The sequence below is a fragment of the Tinamus guttatus genome, unplaced genomic scaffold, assembly GCF_059628265.1.
Source record: "Tinamus guttatus ecotype Peru unplaced genomic scaffold, ASM5962826v1 Tinamus_guttatus_pri_ptg000317l, whole genome shotgun sequence".
Classification (NCBI taxonomy): domain Eukaryota; kingdom Metazoa; phylum Chordata; class Aves; order Tinamiformes; family Tinamidae; genus Tinamus; species Tinamus guttatus.
Genome location: NW_028288851.1, coordinates 403264 through 426632, shown reverse-complemented (window position 1 = coordinate 426632; position 23369 = coordinate 403264). Strand labels below are relative to the sequence as shown.

Below are 23369 nucleotides of genomic sequence, written 5' to 3'. Positions count from 1 at the left end.
GGCGGGCGCCGGCGAGGAGAGCGCCAGCAAGGCCAAGCAGAGCCGCAGCGAGAAGAAGGCCCGAAAGGTGGGTGCGAGAGGAGGGCCCGGCCTCCTCCTGCCGCGCACGGGTTGGGGCGCCAAATCGGGCCGGGTTTGGTGCTGACCACAGGGATTAGCTCCGGTTAAAGCCCCCGGCGCGTTGGAAGGGCTCCCGGGATGGGGGGTGGTGGCCGGGCTGTTTTGGGCCTCTTGGAGGGACTAACTTGGTGGCACCGTGAGCTGGGTGTGATGGGGACCGGTGTCCTGCCTGGGTGTCTCTGCTGGATGGTGGCCACAGGGAGCAAGGCCGTGGTGGCCAAGCTGGGGGGCCACCAGCCTTGTCCCCTGCTGCTGGGAGCCGGCTCCTGTGTTCATTGGGAGTCAGGAGCAGCCCCTTGGGCACGCATGGACCCCCAGGGCTGAGCTGGAGGACACCTGTCCCCGTGTCCCCTGTGTCCCCGCAGGCCATGTCCAAGCTGGGGCTGCGGCAGATCCACGGCGTCACCCGCATCACCATCCGCAAGTCCAAGAACATCCTCTTCGTCATCACCAAGCCCGACGTCTTCAAGAGCCCCGCGTCCGACATCTACATCGTCTTCGGGGAGGCCAAGGTGAGGCGGGGGGCCGGCTCCGGGGCGCGTGGCTCGGGCAGGTGGCCCTTGGGGACAAGGCCGTGTCCCCGCAGATCGAGGACCTGTCGCAGCAAGTGCACAAGGCGGCGGCGGAGAAGTTCAAGGTGCCCATGGAGCACTCGCCGCTCATCACGGAGACGGCGCCCAGCCTCACCATCAAGGAGGAGAGCGAGGAGGAGGAGGAGGTGGGCGCCGCCGCGGAGGCCGGGGGGCTCCGGAGGCCCCTCGGCGCGAGGCGGGTGACGGCCGTGTCCCCTGCAGGTGGACGAGACGGGGCTGGAGGTGAGGGACATCGAGCTGGTCATGGCCCAGGCCAACGTGTCGCGTCCCAAGGCCGTGCGCGCGCTCAGGCACAACAACAACGACATCGTCAACGCCATCATGGTGAGTGGCCGCCTCGGGGGGACGCCGCGGGGACCCCGCGGGAGCCCCCGTGTCCCTAACGCGGTGTCCCCCGCAGGAGCTGACCATGTAGCGAGCGGCGCCGCCCGCGTCCCCCCCTGTATAGAAGCACCGTCGTCCCCGCCGCCCGGATCCCCGCGCGCCGCCGCCGCGACTGTAGCGCTCAATAAACAGCCTCCTGCAGCACTCGGATCGCTCGGCGCCTCCGTGATGGGGCGGGAGGGGACAAAGCCAGGGCTGGGGACAGCGGGGGCTGCACCTCGGCCAGGCCCCGGGATGGGGCAGCTCCCTCGGGATGGTGCCGGGATGCCAGGGTGGATGGGCACGGGCTGCTCCTGAGAATGGGGATTTGGGAACCCCGTGCAGGACACGGAGGCTTCAGGAAGGCGCCGGGTGCAGGATTATATTTACCAAAGAACCCCGTACAGAAAGCGGATGTACAAAGGGCCCCGGAGCGCCGGCACCGCTCGCGAGCGCCCGGCTCGGTGGCATGGGCAGGACGGCACCTGGGGACACCAGGTGAGACCCCCCGGCCCCAACCTTCCCCCTGAGCCAAGTAGGAAAATGTCGCGAGCGGTGCCGGCTTCTCTTATAGCTCTCGTTATACAATCGTCTCAAAAATAGGGATTTTCTTCCAAATTTGCATAAGTCTGCAGTGACTCCCCCGCCGTGCGCGTGTCCGTGTTTACGGATGTGTGTGTTGTTGTTGAGCTGCGAATGGAGAAAAAGGCACTAAGAGCTGGAGCCACGGCCGGCGCCGGCTCCTCCCCGTGGCCGGAGCTCGCTGGGAGCCCCGCTCCAGCCGCTCTTGTACCGCTAGGATGGGAGCTGTGGCTTTTAAGGGAAAAAAGAGGGAAAAGCAACAGGGATGGCCTCTGGAGTGAGGTCCCTGCTGGCAAGGGCGGGAGATGGGGCTAGGGATGTGATGCCCCTGCGCGTCCTGGCTCTGGGAGATGGGAAAAGGCTGGGGAAAAGCAGGGGTTAAAGGCGGCCGCATGGGATAAAGCGCCCAGGAATGTGCCCGGTGCGGCCAGACCCCCCGGTGCTGCCCAAACTGCTGAGCCAGTGTCTGGGCACAAAGCGCCACGCGCTCCCGTTTTCCCCGTTTTTCGGAGCGGGAGGGCTTACAAAAATAAGGGTGGGTATTTATAAGGGCCTGGAAAATATATACAACCTGTACATGAGTGTCTATAGCCCCCGGCGCGTTCGGGGCCTCCCCCTGCGCCGGGAGGGCGCGCGGATCCGCAGGGCTCGCGGTGCCGTCGCCCTCCTCCGCTCCGTGGGGAGCGGCGGTGCTAGCGTCGCTGTGGGGGGGACGGGGACCTGGGGACAGCGGGAGGAGGCTGAGGGTGGCACGAGCAGTGTGTGGGCAGGAGGGGGGGCCTCTGTCACCCGCCGTCACGGTGGGTTTAAATAAATTCACATTGCGGTAAACTTCGTTGAGAGGGGGAGGAAGAGCGGGTGCGGGGGCAGCTCCTGTGCAAAACGGTAACGCGGGCTGGCGCCGGCCTCCATCCCGGGGATCCCAGCTCCTCTCCCTCCTTTCACAGTAAGAGGGGTCCCCGGGCACCCCCGAGCGGCCACGGGGGCCAGCGAAGCCCCTGGCGAGGACGGGAGCGTGAGGCCAGCCTGCTCCATCCCGGGAAAAACCCTCCTCCAGAACGGAGGTCGGGAAGACAGGCACAAAGACGAGTGTCCCTGCGGGAGGGTGGAAGGGAGAGGACGGAGCCTTCCTCCCCCTGCTCCCTCTCACGAGGAATCGCGGTCCATGCTGCAGCCCAGGGCCTCGATGTCGTTGCTGATGTGCGAGATCATGCGGTCCCACTCGTCCTCCTCCGAGGGCACGGACTGCTCGTCCGAGCTGCCGGCGGCGCCGTTGCCGTTGGTCGTGGAGTTGGAGGTCGTGCTCAGCGTCCGCCTGTACCTCCCAAAACTGTCTGTGATGATGCCCCGGCCGTCCTTGACGCCGATGGTCTCCAGGAAGTTCTCGAAGTGCTGGCTGTCCTTCTCGGGGATGAAGGGTCGCAGGCCTGGGCCAGGAGAGAGGACACGAGGAGAACGTGAGCACGGGGGTAACACCCGCTCTGCCGGTGCTGTAACGGGGACTTGCTGGGTTGTGGCGAGCTCTGGGGGGGTGTTTCTGCTCTGAACCACTTCATTGTGGGCAGGAGGCCACCAGCAGCCTCGGTGTCAGCCCCCTCTGCATCCCCAGAGGGGAAGGAGGTGGCTGGGGGTGACTTTCCACAGTGGTGCCGCAGCCCAACCTTGCCCAGGGCCCGGATGGCCCCGTAGGGCTTTTGGGGACTTCATTGTGTAGCCTCGTGTCACATTTGTGCTCCTGAGAAAGGCAGCCAAGCAGCTGAGGTGGGATCTCCAGGGCTTGCCTGCTGCTCCCTCCCTCAATCCTATTGCTCAGCTTTGATCCTGTTACAGTAACAGCATCAGCCTGTGATTAAACTCCCCCAGGGCAACGGGCAGGGGGTTTGAGAGAACATCTGGCCCCTCTTCCCACCCCGGCATCTCACTCCAAGCCCCCGTGCTGCTGGCGCAGCCCTGAGGGCAGCAGGAACAGCTGGAAGCTGCCCTGAATCAAGGGGACCGGCAAGGTCAGCAGGATCAGCACCATGGAAGCAACTTCCAGCTTAAGAGAGCTAAGCCAAGCTGGAGGAAACAGCACCCAGCCCAGAGGATGCTTCCAGCAGCCGTGGGCTCGGCAGGCCGGCGGGTGACTTCTTGTTGCCTCTTTAACCTCTCTTAGAGGGGTTCAACCTGTTTTTCTTTGCAATTAGATGCAGAGCTGCAGGCAGCCCCCAGCTTTTCCTCCCGTGCTGAGGGACAGTGGGGAGGTGGCACCACAGATGCCCTTGGCCAAGCGTCTCGGCTCCCTCTGCAGTCCCTTGGGATGGATCCCAAGGGATGATTTGAGTTGCCTTAAGAGCAGGGGACTTGAGCTAGAGGGACTAAACTGCTCTTGGGAAGAGGGTGACTCCAAGGAGCCAGGAATTAAGGTCTTACCCCTTCCTTGGCTACATCTCAAGCCTAGGACACTGAGCAAGGGTAGTTGTCTTGATGAGATCAGTCAGCTGTCGCTTAGTGAGATCTTAAATCCCAACCAGGGCTTAGGAACAGCCTGAGGCAGCTCCCGCCCTCTGGTTTGTTATCCGTGAGGAATCCCTGGCACCAGGAACTCACCTAAGAGCAGGAACTTCCTGCTGTCCCCATAGAGCTGCTTCAGGTTGATGCAGAACTCGTGGATCGAGGCCCCGTTGCGATACTCGTGCAGGAGCATTGCAAACTGCTGGATCTCTTGGGAAGAGAGTTTCGTTCGGAGCTGAGGAAGAGAAGAGCAGCACAAGTATCACTGACTTTTAGGAGTGGGTTTTCAGCCCTGAAAGTGGCAGGGGGAAGAGACGAGGGGAAACAGGTACATGGCAACTTAGTTTATTGCTATTTGATAAGGGTCAAGTGCAGCAGCTGCAGTAATCAACCAGCAGGATGGGCTGGTGGGATCCTCGACTGAGCTGGCAGCTTTCAAACAGGGCCTCTGCCTGTACTCCCAGCTCGTCCCCACCTCCCAGAGTGACAGATCCCAAACAGGGTCTGTGCTGGGACGGGCCCTAATGCAGCAAGAGGGGATAACAGGGTGAGGGTGGCTATGCAGGTTCAGATCCCAGGGTGGCTCCGAGCAGAAGTGGTCAAGAAAGGCTGAGATGCTACTGTTGTGTCACCTTATGCAAGTGGAGATGACAAACCCAGGTCAGCAGGACCCTTTGGAGATCATTTAGTCCAATCCCCCCACACAAGCAGGGTCACCTAGAGCATGTGGCACGGGATTGTGTCCAAGTGGGACATCCAAGTCTTCCTGTGTGCCAGCACGGAGTGCAGCCTCTGCCTCCATGAGGGAACAGGGATGTTCCTTCTCAACCTCTCTCCTTAGGTTTTCCGCAGGAACTTAAGGAAAACTTTCTTGACAGTGAGGGTTCCAGAGCACTGGAACAGGCTGCCCACAGAGGTTGTGGAGTCTCCTTCTCTGAAGATCTTCCCAACCTGCTTGGATGCAGCCCCGTGCCACGTGCTCTAGGTCACCCTGCGTGTGCAGGGAGTTGGACTAGATGGCCTCGAGAGGTCCCTTCCAGCTTTAACCATTCTGTGATTCTATGAACCATCTCAGAAAAGATCCCTGTGTCCTGCCCTGGGCCAGTGTGCTGCCCCGAGGCCACCCTACCGTCATCATGTAGTCCTGGAGCAGCTCCGTGGCCGTGGTGCTGAGCTCGCTCTCGCTGATGGTTTTAACGTGCGGAGACTGTTGCGTGGAGAAAGATGAGGGGGAGCTGTCATCTACGTCCAGGCCTTCTGGAAAGGAGCTGAAAGGTAAAGGGAGGGTGAGATGAGATGGTCTCCTCCAGCAGCACCGTTGCTACTGCTGCCAATATGGTCTGGCTGCTGAAAACACTGCCCTTGACTGCAGCTTTACACAGAGCAAGGATTGAAACACAATCGGGGAGCTTTGCCCCTTCCTTAGTTCTCTGACTTGCTGGAAGTGAAGCTTTATGTGGAAAAAGATTCCCTCACATTGCTTCCTCTGAAAGTGTGTGTGTGTGTGTATACATTTCGGAGGGATATTTCAAACTACTTTTACACTTGAAATGCTCAAGGACTTCAAGGGTCAGGTTTTTCAGTCCACAACTGTTTGGCATTTTTGCATTCACTCTGCTTCAGGAAAAAGATGTTTCCAGAGTAATGAGGTTTGGGAAAGAGGGTGAAATCAGTTCTCCAAACCCACCCCCGATTCCCCCATGGCAGACCAAATTTGTGCACGTTCCAACCCTGCTCCTGATGATGGGTGGAGCTGAACACAATATATATGAATATATAGGTGTATATATGGAAAACTGTGCCAACAGAACAATGCAGCAAAGGCTGCTGAGGAAGCAGGGCCTATAGTACCCGTGTGCAGGCACAAATAATGCTGTCAAATGCTTCGGGTGAGCTCATCAGAAGCTTTTCAATCTGCAGACCGCAGCAGTTCCTGCTCTAAAGCTGGCAGGGAGGCTGCATGGACAAGGTGTCACCCCCACTGTGCCAAGCTCTCACATTATACAGCGTTGGCTCTCAACTTACAAGCCACTCTCCTCCGCTTCGTAAGGTTCCTTAACGTCCACTTTTGTAGAGGAGTCATCTGCAAGGAAGATGTTGAAGACACAAGGGGTTGAGGGGCAGAAAGGCAGCGCTTTTCCCAGCCCGTGAGCCCCGTGCGTGCGGATTCCTGACTCAGCATTCATGTCTGGAACAAAACAAGGGACTGCGGGATGGGCTGAGCCGGCGGTGGAAGAGGGAGCAACGCTGTGTCAGGGCTGGGGATGAAGAGACGTGGATCCACGCAGGACAAAGCTCCCCTTTGTAACTGCTCCCTTCCACGGGATGAATAGAGCAAGGCAAAGGCTCTGGAGCAAAAACACTGCCCTGCCACAGCTCGTGGCTCCAGGCTCCCCACAGCCCTCCTGGGGAAGCAGCTGGGAAAAGGGGCCTTTTCCCAAAGCTCTGCACGGCCTCGGGCTCTCCTGCCCCTCACTGGGGCAAGGCTCATGGAAAGGAAGGTCCTGTGCGGGGCCGGAGCTGACGGCACTGGAGGTGCAACATGGCCCATAGGGAATACGGAGCTGAGGAGGGAAGCTGGAGGCCCATCCTGCCTGGATTCCCTTTCGGAGCGTGGCAGGAAGAGGCCACCAGCGCAGGTGGGACAGGAGAGGCCCAGGGAAGGAGCAGGGGAAGGGAAGGAGCGCGGACTCACCGCTGTGAAGGGACAGGTGCCGCGTCGGCGTGGACGCCCCGTCGAATATGGCCCGGTCTAAGAAGTCTATGGTGGACTCGGTGTAAACGATCTGGAAGACTTGGCTGAGAAGCGAGCAGAGCTCCTCTGCTGTCACCTGCAGGGACAGGAGATGAACGTGCAGGATGTCCTGGTGGATGACAAGGTGACCATGAGGCAGCAATGTGCCCTCGTGGCCAAGAAGGCCAGTGGGATCCTGGGGTGCATTAAGAAGAGCGTCTCCAGCAGGTGGAGGGAGGGGATCCTGCCCCTCTGCTCAGCCCTGGTGAGGCCACATCTGGAGTATTGTGTCCAGTTCTGGGCTCCACAGGACAAGAGGGATGTGGAGCTGCTGGAGAGAGGCCAGCGCAGGGCTACAAGGATGATCAGGGGCCTGGAACATCTGCCCTATGAGGAGAGACTGAGGGAGCTGGGCCTGTTCAGCTGGAGAAGAGAAGGCTGAGAGGGGACCTGAGCAGTGTCTAGAAGTACCTCAAGGGAGGCAGTGAGGAGGATGGGGCGGCCTCTTTTCACTGGTGGCCACCGACAGAACTAGAGGAAACAGCCGGAAACTGAAACACCAAAAGTTCCACAGGAACTTAAGGAAAAATTTCTTGACAGTGAGGGTGCCAGAGCACTGGAACAGGCTGCCCAGAGAGGTTGTGGAGTCTCCTTCTCTGGAGATCTTCAAAACCCGCTTGGATGCCACCCTGTGCCACGTGCTCTAGGTGACCCTGCGTGTGCAGGGGGATTGGACTGGATGACTCTGCCAACCTTCAGCATTCCATGATTCTATGACCCCTCGCTGCCCATCGCCCTTCCGCAAGTCCCAGAAACATCCCAGCGCTCTTCCCCCACGCGGTCGGAGGCAGCAGGAGGCTCCGTCACCCTCACAATCAACTCACGACTATTAAATAACATCCAGGTTTCGTTTCCGTGCGCTGTCCTGCTCTCCTTTCTTGGTTCTGTTCCCTGGACATTCGTTCTGGCACAACCTACATCCCAAATAGCTGTGGGCACCCCAGAGAGTGCTAAAGATAAAAGACCTGAAAATGAGGAGTGTGAAACTCCACCCTCAAGGTAAAGGGCTCCTGCTGTGGAAATAGGAACAAACAGGCAGAGAGAAAAAATCCTGGCTCCTGGAGAACGCAGGTTTCGGGATCAGCACCAGGAGAGCACCTTAGCCAGCCCTACGTGGGAGAGAGGGAGTTGACTTCACTTCTGGACACTTCCAGCATGGGCATCTAAGCACTGGCCACCTCCTGAGCTCCCCCAAGAGCTGTCCCAGCAGTGCAGGGCTTGTCACAACCAAGCCTATGTCTGCTCATGAGAGAGGGGACACTTGGAGGGGGGACATCAGCACGTGCCAGTTGTGGCCATGAGAGAGGCCAGCCTGGGGCTCCTGGTTCCCAGAATCCCAGGAGGGCTGGGGCTGGCAGGGCCCTCCAGGGACCCCCCAGTGCAGCCCCGGCTCCAGCAGGGACACCCAGAGCACGGGGCACCCGGGCGCATCCAGGCGGGTTGGAGATCTCCAGAGCAGGAGCCTCCACAGCCTCTCTGGGCAGCCTGTGCCAGGGCTCGGGCACCCTCACACCAAGGAAGTTCTTCCTCACACGGACATGGAGCTGCCTGGGGTTCAGCCTGTGCCGTTCCCCCTGGTCCTGACACCGAGAAGAATTTGGTCCATCTTCTCCAGTGCCAACCTAAGAGGTTGTGGCCACCTCGCTTGAAACCTCCCTGCGATCCCATTCAGGCATCAATTCCGGAGCGATTCTGGCAGCAACCTCACGGCAGGACGGCCAGTTTGAGCCTTACTTTGTTCTCCGTAGCCAGGACCACCAAGCAACAAGCTTCGACGGGCACCACGCCGCTCTCGGACAGCGAGCCCGACGTCAGCGCCTTGGAGCTCTCGGCACACAGACTCTGGCTCGGGGAGATCCCGGGGTCCTGAGCTGAGAAACAGAGAATCCGTCACGGAAAGGGACGTCTTGCCCCGACCCCATCAAACCCCACAATTAAGAGGCTCTAATTTAGAGGAGGTTTCTGACAACTTTGGAAATCGCTGGCTTTATTTCCATGGCTTAGAGAGGCACAAAAACCCATAGGTGGAATTACAATCTTGCAAGCCGGCGACTCATTTATTCTCCAGCCTCTCCTTTGCTGTCACAGGGTTTTCTAATCCGATGAGTCTCTGTCATTATATCCCCTAAGCAGCTCAGCGTTCCCCAAACACTTGAGCCAAAAAAAAAAAAAAAAAAAAAAAAGACTCAATTTTAACACATGAAGAGCTGCTGCGGGCCAATTCCCAAGGCCTCTTCTTTAGTGGGGAGACCCTCAAACACTCTTCCTTGCTCCAGCTCCTCTCTGCAATCCAAGGGACTGGAGAGATGCCCGCAAGGCCCCGGGGTGTCATCACATTTATTTCGTGTGGCTATTTAACACCCTGAAGGCCAAGGAGAGCAGGATGAGCTCTCATCAGCACAACCCCCAAGCATATGGCCCATGTTGGCCACAACCTACCTGTTTTCAGCACCACCAAGTGCGAGGAGTCGTCGCGGATGTAGGAGACGGACGCGATGTCGTGGATGGGCACCCGGAGGATGAGGTCTTCCCCATCCCTCCACACCAGCTTGATGTTGTAGGCGGACAGACTGATCACGGCGTCGTGCTCTGGAGTTAGCTGCCCCGGGAGCTGATGAGCCCTCTGAAACAAGGACATTTCCACTGAAACCTGAACTGCTTCTCCTCTGAAACAAGGACGTTTCCACCGAAACCTGAACTGTTTCTCCTCTGAAAGGAGGACATTGCCGTTACAATCTGAACTGCTTCTCCTCTGGCAGCTGCTGGGTAACAGGGAGGAGGCCCCTCTTCCCAGAAGGAGGAGAATCTTCCTCTCCCACCTCTTCATCCAGCCATGTTGTGTTTGCTGGGGCTTCCTGATAATGGTAAATACCCACAACCGGCAGTTAAGCGATGAAGAGGAGGGGATGGGGGTGAAGGCAGCTCAGTGCAGCAGGGTCTCAAACCCCAGATGAAGGCAGCTCCCTGGGAAGCTCTTCCAGCTCTAAACCCCCCTCCCACAACTTGTCTCTGGAGATGCATTCCAGAGCTTCCCAAGGGCTGAGCACTCACCTTGGCGTTATCTATCAGCTGCAGGATCTCGGTGCGGCTGGAGGGATTCAGGTAGCCGGGGATGGATGTCAGTTGGCCTAAATACTGGGAAAGAAGACCCAAAAGTGTCACCAGGGGACACGCACACCGAGCAGGGCCCCAAACACGGGAGCTGCTGGATGAGGGAGCACCATGGGCCCTGTGCAGAGGGCAGTGCCGAGCGGCTGCTGCCTGAGCCCCTCTTTGGAGGCACGAGACAGCACCTCAGTATGGAAGATCTCTGCTTTATGGAGGTCTAACACCAGGGTATCCATCCACTCCCACCGCTACCGGGAGGGAGGTGCCAGAAACCCAGCATTCCCTTGGGATTAGGCCTGGGGGATCAGGGAGTGACTCGGAGCAGCGTCACTCCTACAGGCTGCGCCACAAAATGCTTTGCAGGAGCTAAAGCCACGAGGCCAGCGGTGGCAGGGAGGGACACGGAGGCAGCGGGGCCGCCTTTCCCAGCCACACGAATTCCTCGTGGCTGTTGCTGCTCGCTCAGGAGACAGCAACGCCCTTAAGGGAATTTGGGATGCGACTTCAACGTCTTCAGCAGCAAAAAAACAGGGAAACTCTTTTGCAACGAATGCTGGAGCTGGACACCCCTGCGGGAAGGAAGGGGCAAAGGAGGAGGCAGGAGTTACCTTCACTTCCTTCTCAATGTAGTCGTTGAGCAGGACGTCGGGCTCGACGCGGTCAGGCAGGGCCACCACGACGGTGTGAAGGGGCCGCCGCTCTGTCACCTTCTCCTGGGCCTTCTTATCGCGGCCCTTCTCGCCCTTCAGGAAGACTCGTTTGAAGGGGGACACGATTCCCGGCTGCTGGCAGAGACGGAAAGGGGACGGTTAGGGGCGAGGGCTCCGCGGGACGCGCCACCACGCGCCCGTTTTAGGCTAATAACAGGGACTCCAGTGGAAACAGAGCCTCCGAGATGCTGTCTCCATGATGGGGTTGAGGGGGATGAGGGTTTTGCTCCTTACGGGCAGTGTAAAAGCAGAGCGAGCGACGAAACAGCAGTGAGAGGTCAAGAAACCCTGCAAGAATAGGTGAACAAATGCACTTTGTGTAGGGCAGCGCCTGGTCAATAAAGTTTGGAGCAATGATCTCCACAATCGGATTTGGGAGGCTGGAAGTCTGCGCTGCAGAAGCTCCAGGGGGACCTGCAGATATCTCAGGCCGCAACAGTGGTGCCCAGGGGGGTGTTTGCAAAAACACCTGAGCCGCTGCTGCCCCAGGAGCTGGAGGTTGCAGGAGCTGCACACACGGATTCCCAGCTATAGAGGGAGCATCGGGCTGTCCTTGTCCCGCGGCTCCGCCTGGGAAGCGGCTGCGGAGGCCGGGATGCGCCACGGGTTCTGGCTTGGCCGGTGCCCACCAGGCACCATCCCTGCATATCCCTAGGGATCCCACAGCTCGAATGGGAGGCACAGAGGACCTTCTGCAGCATTCCAGAATCCCAGAAGGGCTGAGGTTGGCAGGGCCCTCCAGGGACCCCCCAGTGCAGCCCCGGCTCCAGCAGGGACACCCAGAGCACGGGGCACCCGGGCGCATCCAGGCGGGTTGGAGATCTCCAGAGCAGGAGCCTCCACAGCCTCTCTGGGCAGCCTGTGCCAGGGCTCGGGCACCCTCACACCAAGGAAGTTCTTCCTCACACGGACATGGAGCTGCCTGGGGTTCAGCCTGTGCCGTTCCCCCTGGTCCTGGCAGCGGCAGCACCGAGCAGAGCCTGGCCCAGTCCTCCCTGCATCCTCCCCTCGGTACTTGGACATATTGGCTTTGTTCCACTCCTCAGTTTAGACCAACACCAAAGACCTTCAGGACTGAGAGAGACCCAAGAGGGACCAGAATGGTCTGAAATACGAGCCTAAGAGCAGAAAATGGTACTGAAAAGCTACTGCTTTAACAGCGTTCGCCAGCTCCCAGGCACCGCAAGGACGTCAGGGACAGCCCTGCCCTGGAAAACTTCCCTTCCACCCGCGTGTGCCAAAAATAGGCAGCTGGGAGGACAAAAGGGACAGAAGAAACAGCTACGTGATAGTGAACCTGTCCTTGCTGAGCAGCTCTGCTCTGTGGGTTTTGAAGATGGGGGTGACAGATGGAGCTGCTGCCGTGTGCAATCCGGCCGGGGCCAGGATATGGATGCTCCAGGTGATCTTGTGAGCAAGCAGCCAACCTTCCACCCGCAGGAAAACTGCAGGCTCTCCTCCGAGCCCCGAAGTGCCCGGATTCTGCAGTTTGGAAGGTCCGAATTGAGGGTGGCGGCATGAGACGGCGATGAGGAAGAAGGACCCGGCGGCGCCCGTGCTCCTCCGCGCGGCTGCAGCGCCCGGACCTACCTCGTTCTCCATGGAAGGGCCCCGGGAGCGGAGCAGGAGCAGAGCCAACGGGCGCGGGTCCTCCGGGGGGTCCCCAGGGATGTCCCCAAGGGAAGGGGACGCCGCTAGGCAGCTTGCAGGGGCTCCTGAGCCCGCCCGGGCACGGCGACGAGCTGCAAAACCTGCGACGGCGCGGCCAGGAAGCGCGAGAACCGCAGCTTCCTCCTGTGACACTCGAGGCACCCAATAAAGCTGCGGGCAAGACGGCTCCGGAGAGGGGGGAAAGGAAAGGAGAAGCATGAACAGCCCTGCCGAGGAGGCCTCCTCCCTTTCCACCGTTTCAAAACGTTGTTTGAGGCCGGCTGAGCTTCCTAGTGCGCGGGGAGCTGTCCCAGGGCCTAAATTTCGAGGCTTTAAATTTGTTGTTCACATCCAAAAAGCGAAGGGACGTGCGGATGGGCAGGCTCTGCAAAGGGGTCGGGAGCTGCAGCCTTCCCAGGCCTGGTTACTGCCCCAGGGAAACCATCCTGCGAAGAGGAGGCAGGAGGAGGAAGGGCAGCCCGAGCAGACGGGCGTGAGGCCTATCGGGGTGACGGAGCTGCAGGTCCCTGTGGTCACCTCCATGGGTCGAGGTTTGGGAGCCGACTGGAGCCTGTTTGCTCCCAGATTTCGTAGCACGGAGCTCGCACATGCGCCAAGATGTGGGCAGGGGCCTCCCGGGATTTGGGGAGGGCACCTGAGCTGAACCGCGGGAGCGGGATCTGCGGCACGAAGCAGAGGGAATAGGTCACTCCGGCTAAGAAGTCCTCATCCCCCCTCCGGACTGCAGCTGCTCCATGGATGAGGACCTGCTGGGATCCAGCACCCAAAGCCTGGAGCAGGCGCTGGATCCAAGGGGACACTCCGTGCAGCTCCTTCCACCTGAAGAGCTTTCCCGGAGAGAGCAAATCCCTTCCAAGGAGCAGCAAGGGAAAATCCCAGGTGCTGGGAGCCGTCTTCGGCACACATTGCTTCTCCTGCACGAGATTTCACTGCAATGTGAGATTTGTTCTGCAAGGAAGACACCGTCTCCCAGAACATCCTCGTGGGGAAGCTCCGAAGCGCGGACTGGATGAGCGGACAGGGAGGTGGATTGAGGACTGGAGAAGAGCCTGGAGGGTGGTGACAAATGGGGCCAAGTCCCATTGGGGGCCTGTGGTGTCCCCAGGGGTCAGTCCTGGCCCGGGGCTCCTCATCTTGTTCATCAGTGACTTGGACGAGGGCACAGAGGGCACCCAGCAAGTCTGCAGGTGACACCAGGCTGGGAGGAGCGGCCGACGCTCCCGAGGGCTGCGCTGCCGTTCAGAGGGACCTGGACACGACGGAGAGTTGGGCACAGAGGAACCTCCTGAGGGTCAACAAGGACAAGGGCAGGGCCCTGCGCCTGGGCAGGAATAACCCCAGGGACCCGCACGGATTAGGGGTTGCCCTGCTGGAAAGCAGCTCTGTGAGAGGGATTTGGGAGTCCTGAGTGACACCAAGTCCCTGCTGGAGCAGAGGTTGGACTGGGTGATCCCTGGAGATCCCTTCCAGCCTCAACCCTTCTGGGATTCTGTGACGTGACCCTCCTCAAGGGCAGCCCCAGCCCTGCTCTCCCCAGCGAATCCGCCATCCGATCCCACCCCGCCAAGCACTGGGGATGATTAAATCCAAGCAATGCAGGAACACACAATTTTCCTAAAAAAAAAAAAAAAAAAAGAGCTCGCACCAAAGTCCATTTAGAAAAAGAGCAGCCATTGTGTCCCGCAATGCAGCAGCTGCAGGAGCCTCTTTCAGGACGCGGTTCCGCTCCGTGTTTCCACACCCGGAGCCACCTTGCCCGCTCAGCCGGGGCTCCGGCCACACGGACGGGATTTTCCTTTAAGGCCGGAGCAAAGGAATTTTCCCTGGCTATTTTTAGCAGGCCCTCGGTTCTCCTCCCGGAGAGATTCCTCCGGCTCAGCCCTCCGCCCACGGCTTTTTGGGATGCGGCGCCGGCACGGCCGGGTGGGAGCGGGCACAGGCTCCTTGCTAAGCTGCCAGGAGAGGTTTCCACGGATCTGCCGAGCAGGCAGCGTGTGCTGGAGCAGCAGGCGGCATCGGGGCGGCTTCCTGCCGACTGCGCTCCCTGCTTTTGGATTAGGACCTCCCAGCCACGGGCTTAGGATCCCGATCCCATGAAACTACAGCTCAGGGGTGCAATTTGATCCCGATTCCACAAATCCAAGTCTGTAGGATGAGGTAGGACTCAATCCACAGCTGTGGAACCCACATCCGCGCTGCTTCTCCCGCTCCGCCGGGGCGGCCCCGGTACCACTTTGGCTTTCAATCCTTGGGGATATTTGCAGGAGAATGTGGCAAGAGCCGCTTATTTGCAGCCCTTCTGGAATCTGCCTTTGGAGCGAGCGCTGCTCCGCTTTCTTTCCACAAACGCCAAGGGGATGCTGCCAAAATGCGGAGCTCAGAGATGCCTGCGGAGCTGCCTGGATGCCTGAAAACAAGAAGAATCCTTAAAACCAGAGAGGGCCCAAGCGTCCGGGCACAGGCGAGGCCGGTAGCTAGAGCCGCCGTTCCCATTTTCCGCCCGGGAACAGGGAACATGCAGCTCCACGGTGAACAAACCCGAGCAGCAGCCACAGGAGGGCCTAAGCTCCCTTTGGAAGCCCATCTTCAAGCAGAACCATTTGAGTTGGTGCCTTTCAGAAAGATATTTCAATTCTTTGTGTGCTTAAAATAGAAACGAGAAGGGGAAGACCCAGATCTGAGGTCAGGTAGTTCCTCGCCATCTCGAGATGGTTGTTTCACTGGGAAATAACTTTGAAGTGACTCAGGGTAGCACCAGCTAACAGGGTTTTGTCTCAGCTCGCAGGTGAGGAACCCCAGGAGGTTTCTGGGATAACACCCAGGTTGGTTTAGCACATTCCCTGCGACTCCAGCGTTGAGAGATAGGAGCCCAAAGCCGCAGAGGAAGAGCCAATGTTGGCAGCACCTGTATCCATCTGTATCCACATCTCCCGGGGGGCAGCACCGCTCCAGCCCTTCTCCTTCAGCTCCCGGTCCTGAGGGCAGCATCCCATCCCCACGAGGTCCTTCCCATCCCGGAGACCTCCCTCCTTTCCTGCCCTCTGCAAGCACCACTCTGCCAGGAGGGCCCACAGCTCGGGATGGCCAAGAGGGATTAGAGCAGGAAAGGTGGCTATTTCCTCTCTTTATTAGAGAAATTTTACTTGCCTAAGGTTACAAAAACAAGCAGAGGCCTCAAAGCTGCCACAACATCACCAGCACCCAGTGGCAGTAAGTGGCTTTTCCATGTTTGTTCTCCAACTTGGTGACTTAAAGCCCCTTTAGCAAACTTAGACTATGCAGACACAGGGAGGATCTCGAGTTGGGCTTATGGTTCCGTAAATACAACTGGAATATTCCAGGAAGCAGAAAGGCCTGTTGAAAGGCTGGTGGCTAAGGCTGTGCTGAGCAACTTTGCTTCATCTCTGCTTAAGTGCTTTGGGGGAAAACTGTGTTTTTAAGCATAAATGACACTCCAGAGGCACCCGAGGTCCCGGCTGACAGGCTGTGCATTGCCCCCGCTCTAAGCCAGGCACTTAAGGATATTTATTTACTTAAAGCTTTGCCAAGACTTGGAGAAAGCAGCAATTTAAGGATGGTTTTGCCCTTGGCCTTCCTGCACAGAGGGCAGGAGCTCTCTGGTTACACCCCGGCCTGCAAACGGGGCCGCTGCTCTTCGACCTCGGCACGTCGCAGGCTCCAGCCAAGCAGCAATCGCAGCCCTTTCGCTGCTTGCCTTAAACCTTGCACTTTCTGTCACCGTTTTCCTGCCAAAGGTCACTTATCACAGAGGTTTTTGCAGCTCACCACGCTGTAAATGCACAGCTTAACCCTGAGATGGCAGCTGAAGTGCACTGAAGGCACTCTGGGCAGCAGGGAAGGATGCACACCAATAAATTAGTTTGGATAAACTGTATTTTGAGATAAAGAGTGCAAAACAAGCTGAAAATCCACGTTAGCCTCCACGTTATCAGCACAGCTCCATAACTGGGATGACCAAGTGCTCCAAGGTACCACACTGAAGGCTCTCTGCATGTTCTTGCTGTCCCAAGTGGGTTGTAGGTTCAGATTCCCTTTTTGGCACTTATTGAACCGTTCCAGAGCCCTGTTGCCCTTGGAAGCTCCATTTCTTGGTGTATTTTCAGCATGTTCCAGGGGCTGAGCCTGAGCTGAAAGCTTTGAAAGTAGAGCTGGAGGTTTCTGAAGTTTCAGGCAACACTAACCTGGCTGCACTGTCCCTCTCTGCACAGCAACAACCCATGTTTCCAAAAAGCAAAGGAGCTCCCTGGTTGTCACCCCATGCGAGGGAGCCTCACGTCCCTCAAACACAGCAGGAGATGGGAGCAAGAGACCCTGTCCCACATAACCTGGCCACAAAGGGAAGCCACCCATGGGCAACCAGGACAAAGCAAGTGTGAGCAACCCAGATACCACCTTTACTTACTGAGTCCAAGATGCTGAAGATGGGAACTGGTCCTGTTTATTTTCACAGCTCTGAAGCTTTAACCCTGGCCAAGCGACCCCTCTCACCCCCTCTTTTGCAGGGGGAAGCAAATACAAAATAAAAATACATACCAGCAAGCATTTGAAGGTGGAATGGTTAATGCACAGCCTGTGATTACACAGGTCGTGGCAAGCTGAGGAGTGTTTCCCAAGGCAGGATCTGCAGCTGGAAGTCAGGATTCTGCTCCGATGCGGAGCTTCGTCTTCCCCCTCCACAGCAGGTGACACTTTGGTGAACTTGCCTCTAGCCAGAGCTGTTCCTCATATCCTGGTGCTAAGCCCATGGCAGGGAGCAGGAGAGCAGAGGAACATGCTGGAGACATTCCTGCAGTGCCAAAGCTGGTCAGGTTTGGGAAAAAAGCCCCTTTTTTTTCCATCTGGGAGGGACAGAGCTCCCAGGAACCTGCGCACAAATTCCCACAGGACAACATTCACCTGCCATCCAGAAGAGGACCACAGGCAGGAGCAACATCTGCTGAGGACATCAAGTGCAGAAGGGTAGGGAGAAGACAAGAGCATCAACATGGCAGGAGAGCCCTGTGCAGGAAACCCGCTGCAGAGGGGTTGCTAGAGCTGTCACTACAGCTGGCTCCGACTGTCACCACATCCGAGTCGGATACAGGAGCCAGCTGACTCCTGCCCCTTCCCTCCAGAGCTCTCGCTAGCCCCATTTTGCCATCCATGTCCCCAGCTCTGCATGCCAAGCTTATAACCAAAGGGACCCACCGTCACTGAGACTCTGCTCGCTTTTTTCTCCCTCCTTTAAGGGATTTTTGGCTTCTTCACAGGCAGGAGGAAGCCCTGCGAACACAAGAGGCTCCCCGTTCTGCCGGATCACAGCCAAGAGCAGCAACTACAGGATGATCCTGCTGAGCTCCGTGCCCGGAGCGGGTCAAGCGCAGGCAGTTCAAAGGAGAGCAGCTGCTCAAGATCCCCTTTTCTGGGTATTCCAGCTTCCCTACGAGCCTTAGATCATGAGGTTGATAGACACTCAGAGCCTGAAAAGGCCATTTCCCAACCCAGAGGCAGGGTGGGGGATGCCAAGCTCACTCTTCACTGAAATTCTGAGCACAGATTTGCTGCGAGATTAGCGAAATGCCGAGCAGCCCTTGGGGTTTTCCCAAGGAATCCAAACGAGCTGAGCCGGCAACAGGACTTGTCACTGCCACTTCTAAACTCACACAGAACAAGCCATGGAAATCAAGAGGTCTTCAAAGAGCCTCATTAAGCATCTCCAGCTGCTGGCACCTACAGGAGCCTCCCATCAAGCAGGGAAGATCAAACACAGGAGGATTTTTGTGCTGACAAGCACCAAAGTCCTGCCTGAAGTGGCCAAGCTTCAAGGTGAGCAGTGTTCCAGCTGCAGGACAACACCGGAGGCTCCGCTCTGAGCCCATCCAGACCAATTCCTTATTTTGGATAACACCTAGCAGCCTTGAAAGCTTGGGATTTGATCACAGCCACCGCTTCAAGTCTTGGAAGAGGAAGGAGCAACCACCACAACTCAGGGCTCACAGGAAGGTTCTGCACGTGCTTTGCTTTGGCTGAAGTGCTGCAAAATGAGAACAAGCCCTCCGGACTCGAATCCACATCTAATGCCCAATGTGGGTGCTTTCATTAGCCTAAAAACACTCGAGTGAGCTAAAAATAAGGATGCTGCATTCAAGTGGGTTAATTCTCCCAGTAAAGTCAAGGAATAACCATTTCTACAGAAACATAGTCTCAGAGCTGCTGCTTCAAAGAGTAAGGCTCAAACCTTGGTATTTTCTGTGCCTAGGGAAATGGGCAGCACAACAAGCAGTTGGACTCAAGGGATTTGGCTCCTCTGATTCCCTTGGGAAGGTCCTCAGCTTCACATTCCCCTCTGCACACCCCACACAAGCCAAAAGCACAACCTTCTGCTGGGTTCCAGAGCCTCAACAGAAGAGGCAGCAGGACCTAGGAAAGAGAATCCCACTCTGCAGACCAAGGTATTTAGATATCAGGGCACACCAAGAAGTCTGTCCCCTTCCACCCTTCCCAAGAAGGGAGCAGACATCCTAGATGGAGTCCCCAAGTTCTCAAGCTCCAAATAGATCCCATCGGCACAATTGGCTGCACTAAGTGCCAAAGAAAACTAGGCAAAACAGCCAGAATTCAGCATGGAGAGACTCCAGGAACATCGTGCAGCACCAAAGACTCCATCCTAGGGTGAAGCCCAATCTGTCAGCTGCAGCCACATGTCCCCATAGCTCCTAGGTCTTCAGGAATACCTTGTCCACAAGGATCCCTCCTGGGCTCAGCAGGGCAGGAGACCGGAACACGCTGGAGCAGTTTAGGGAAAAAGTGGGAGGAAATCAGGGACAGACAAATAATCTATTAATCTATTAATTAATCTAAATAAACTAATTATGGGGTGTGAAGGAGCCAGACACTTCTCAGTGGTGTCCAGGGAAAGGCCAAAGGCAATGGGACAAACCCAAAATACACAAAACTCACAGCAAAAGTTTATGTTCCAACTGAAGGAGATCCAGCAGATGTCCAGAGGGGCTGGGAAGTCTCCATCCAAGCAGATATTCAAAGCGAGTGGAAAGAGCAGGCTGGAAACAGGAGGCTTGGCCTAGATGACCTCCACGCCAACCCCGGCCGCTCCAGGTCTGCAAATCTATGACCACAGCAGTAGGTTCTCTGCCCTAAAAGCCCCTGCACTGCAGCACAGACACCTCTCTTTCCAGTTGTTTTTACCCTCTGTTTGCTCACACCTAAATACTCACACCTTTCCCCATTCCAAGTTTCCCTAAACGCAGTTTACATCAATGGGGACAACACAGCTCTCAATCAGGGCGACCGCACAAGCAGACAGCATCATTTCATAAGGAAAATAAATAAAATCCCTAACAGCAGAAGGCTATTTTTCAACAGGAACAGATTATTCTGCTTCTGAAGATCAACAAATCTTGATTACACCCTTTTATTGACCAGCACTTACAGCCCCTGCCTGGTGCAGCAACAGGCACTGACTTGTAGCTGCTCTCACCCCGGTTCTCAAGTCACCCCGCAAGCACGTGAGGCCTCAACGGGCACGTCCAGATTTGCTGCTTTTTGAGGAAAACGCTTTGCCTCGAGGGAATGCTACCCATGCCCAGCCTGCTGCGCAAAGCCAGGTCACTTCTCGTCCCAACGGCACCATTGGTGTGGTGACACGGCCCGCAGGTCACTAGATGTGTCACAGCCCTCCAGATTTGCCCTTTACCGATGTGATCTAAGCTTCTTTCCCAGACAGAGCATTGAGAAAAGCCTTCAGGATTCGGTTTTGTGGTAACAACGTGGGGTAGATCAGGAAGAAGAGGGACAGAACCGAGAGTTTTGAGTATTCGCAGGGCTGCGAGTCCCAGCGCTTCAGCGGGAGGCTCTGCTGCCACCTTCTGAGAGGAGAGTTACTGCAGGTGTCCCCAAGCAGAGGGGACTAAAAATAGCCGGTTCCCCCACACTTATGTCACCACCAGAGCGGGCGAAGGGCTGATTCCTCACGGAGAGCGACAGGCTCAGGCAGCGCAGAGAGGCGGCAGCCGGGCCTCAGCCTGCAGCGGGAGCTTCGCCTCACGGTTACGCACGACAAGAGGGCACAAAAAGAGGAGAAGAAGAGAAGCTGAAGTCACTCTTTCCCACGCAAGGCGGAGGGGACGGCAGCGCCGCCGGCCCCGTTCGGGGCGGCTCGTCGCGAACACACGGTGCCTCGCGGCGTGCACCGGGCGGGACGGCACAACCCTGCGGGGCTGCCACCCGCGAAAGCGCCGTCGGCGGCCCCGGGAGCAGCCCCGGGGCAGAAACCCACCCCCTCCCGCCCCCGCCGCTCTCACCTTCTTGCCTTTCTTGCCCTCCTCCTCCATGTCTCAGGCAGCGGCGCTCCCGGCCCCCTCGGAGCATCCCCGCAGCGGCGGCGGTGGCCGCGGCCCGGGGGTGGTGGCGGCGGCTCCGCTCCCGGCCCGGGGGTGGCGGCAGCGGCGGCTCCGCTCCCGCTCCTGGCCCGGGGGTGGCGGCGGCTCCTCTCCCAGCCCGGGGGTGGTGGCGGCCCCGCTCCCGCTCGCGGCCCGGGGGTGACGACGGCTCCGCTCCCAGCCTGGGGGTGGTGGCGGCAGCCCCGCTCCCGTTAGCGTCCCGGGGGTGCCGGCGGCCCCGCTCCCGTTCGCGGCCCGCGCGAAGCCGCCTCAGCGGCGCCCGCAACTTTTCAATCCTGCCGCCATCTTGGGCGGCGGCTTCCCGGCGTGCCCCGCGCGCCGCCCGGAGGACTGACCTCAGTCCTCCGCGGGCGGGGCCGCGGCGGAGGGGGCGCGACACGGCACATGCGCAGCCGCGAAGCCCGACCCGCGCCACGCCCCCAATGCGGAGGCCCCGCCCATCGCGACCCACCCCGCCCCCTCATGTCGGCCCCGCCCATCTCGGAGTTGTCCCCGCCCCTTCTCGTCGGCCCCGCCCAGCTGACTCCCCCGCCCTGTCCTCTCCCCCTCCGTGCGCACTGCGCATGCGCGTGCCCCTGCCTCGGGCTGCGCTGCCGCCGCCCGCCAGGTGGCTCCGCCTCCCGGGAGGGAACGCGCTGACGTCACGCGCCGCCGAGCCTCCGCCTACAGCCATGGCGGCGATGGCGGCAGGTAGGGCGGCGGCGGCGGCGGTGGCGTGGTAACATCCGCCGCCATCGGCGGCCGGGGCCGCTCCTGGGGGCCGGGGATGCCCCTGGGCGGCAGCGCCGAGGCTGTGCGGTCGGATGGCGGCGGTATGGGCGGCGGCGCTGCCCCGATGGCGCGGCGGGGAGGCGCCGCGGCCGCGAGGCGCCGCCTGGCGCGGTGCACGCTGGGAGGGCCTGTCCCCCCACGCGTGTGGGGGCCGCGTGGGCCCGGGCCCGTGAGAGATGGAGGGGGGCGGCGGGAACCCCCGGCCCTGGGGGGGATCTGCGGCCTCCGAGCACTGGGGGGGCTCCGTGTCCTCCGGGCCGAGAGGTGCAGCCTTACCGGGAGGGGGGTCGGTGCTTTCCAGGTCCTTTGAGGGGGGACACGGAGCCCGGGGGCGCAGTTCCGTCCTGGGGCCGGGTTCGGGGCAGCCCGGGGTGGTTCGGGGGCTCCCGCCGCCCTCCCCAGCGCGGGGCAGTAAAACTCTCGGGCAGGCCCAGGCGTTTCACTCCGGTATCCCCTGCACGTGGGCAGCTTTTCCCTGGCTTATTCCCAGGCGGCAGTGTGGGCCTGTTGTAGGTGCTTCCGGGATAACAGCCGTTCCATTTCCTTCCCAGCTCGCAGCCTCCTTCCCTCCTGGCAGCCTGGACAGATGGACAACCGCAGGCAGGTGCCCGAAACGGGCCCGTCCCGAGGGGCTTCTCTTCCCCATTCCACCACGTCGGGGCATTTTGTCCATCCAGGTGAGTCCAAACACGGCCACAACAGGCGCGTTCCCTTTTCAGCCACGAACAAGCACTCGGTGGGGCCGAAATCCCTCCGGAAGGGGGGCTCTGCCTCCAAGCGTGGCCGCAAGCCGTCCAGCGTGGCGTGGCCTGCGGTGGCCCCGCACACTCCTGCAGCGCTTGCCAGAGCAGCCCGGGACGGTTTGAGGTCTCCTGCCGCCTTTTCCCGGCGGGGGGCTATAGAAGTCTCGGACACGGGCAGCCTGTCACCTGGAATGTGACCGTGGTGACACGGGCCACAGGGCAGAGGCTCTGCGTGGCCCTGGGGGACACGGGGGTGGCCGGGCGGAGCTCGCAGGGCCTGCGCACGGACCCACATCCCTTTCCTGCCCTGCAGAGCCGACAGGATGAGAAGGGAGTTTCCCCCCGGGATGGCACCTACAGGCACAGGAAGACTGTGAGCGGAGGAGGAGGAGGATGGGGAGCTTCGGCCCTGACCCGGCTCGGCTGCGCCGCAGTCCTGGCCCGTTCCGACGGGCTTCCCGTGCAGCGTGAGCACGGAGACACGTCGCATCCCAGCGCCAACAGAGGGGACGCGCCAAGGCACCGGCGCCGGTGAGAGCTGCCACTCCAGCTCCGCGGTCGTGGGAAGCACCAGGAAACGCCCCGACGGGAAAACCCGCTGTGGCTGGGGCCTTTTGGGGATGCTGAGGTTGTCCCACGGGCTCCTAACGCTGCCACCTTCTCTCCAGCTCCCTCAGCGACGCCCAACGCAGCCCTGCGAGGAGGAGGAGGAACCTGGCGCTGCTCCGGAGGCGATTCCTGTCCCGCGGGAGGGGATTCCTGCGCGCGGGGTTGTCCTGGTGCAGCCCGACTGAATAAACACGAGTCCCTGGCACTGCAGTCCTGTGTCCTCTGTCCCTTGGCGCCACTTTGCTCCCACGCAGCTCCGGGCCGCAGCTCCGGGGCATTCCAAGTGCTCTGCCACGGGCAGTTCGTATCCAGGGGCTTCCTGCTGGGAATGCCACTTCCCGCACGAGCGGTTCCCGCTTTCTGGCAGGAACCTGGGTGCCGCCTGTCTGCGG

General features: G+C 59.4%; 1 protein-coding gene and 1 non-coding gene across 2 annotated transcripts; one reads left to right on the top strand and one right to left on the bottom strand.

Annotated features, from left to right (window-relative positions):
* Positions 1-2710: 2710 nt before the first annotated feature.
* On the bottom strand, positions 2711-20846 carry LOC104564527 (CCM2 scaffold protein). Its single transcript, XM_088528931.1, has 10 exons — positions 20756-20846; positions 10662-10835; positions 9997-10080; positions 9385-9568; positions 8680-8816; positions 6847-6982; positions 6177-6234; positions 5281-5419; positions 4248-4386; positions 2711-3085 (listed from the first exon to the last, which is right to left on the bottom strand). The coding sequence occupies exons 1-10, from the start codon at positions 20783-20785 to the stop codon at positions 2805-2807; spliced, it is 1362 nt and encodes a 453-aa protein (XP_088385057.1). The 5' UTR covers positions 20786-20846; the 3' UTR covers positions 2711-2804.
* Positions 20847-22408: 1562 nt separating this feature from the next.
* LOC148593956 (small nucleolar RNA SNORA9) lies at positions 22409-22542 on the top strand. The gene has a single exon (XR_015913611.1). It is a non-coding gene; the product is annotated as a small nucleolar RNA SNORA9 (small nucleolar RNA).
* The last annotated feature ends 827 nt before the right edge of the window (positions 22543-23369 follow it).

What these genes read in the sequence shown, in the direction of transcription:
- LOC104564527 (XM_088528931.1), bottom strand. Translation starts at nt 20,785, where the DNA reads ATGGAGGAGGAGGGCAAGAAAGGCAAGAAG. An exon ending in ACATTGAGAAGGAAGTGAAG is followed by an intron (nt 10,081 to 10,661) that starts GTAACTCCTGCC and finishes CTTCTTTCCCAG; the next exon opens with TATTTAGGCCAACTGACATC. An exon ending in GAAGCGGAGGAGAGTGGCTT is followed by an intron (nt 5,420 to 6,176) that starts GTAAGTTGAGAG and finishes TTTACCTTTCAG; the next exon opens with CTCCTTTCCAGAAGGCCTGG.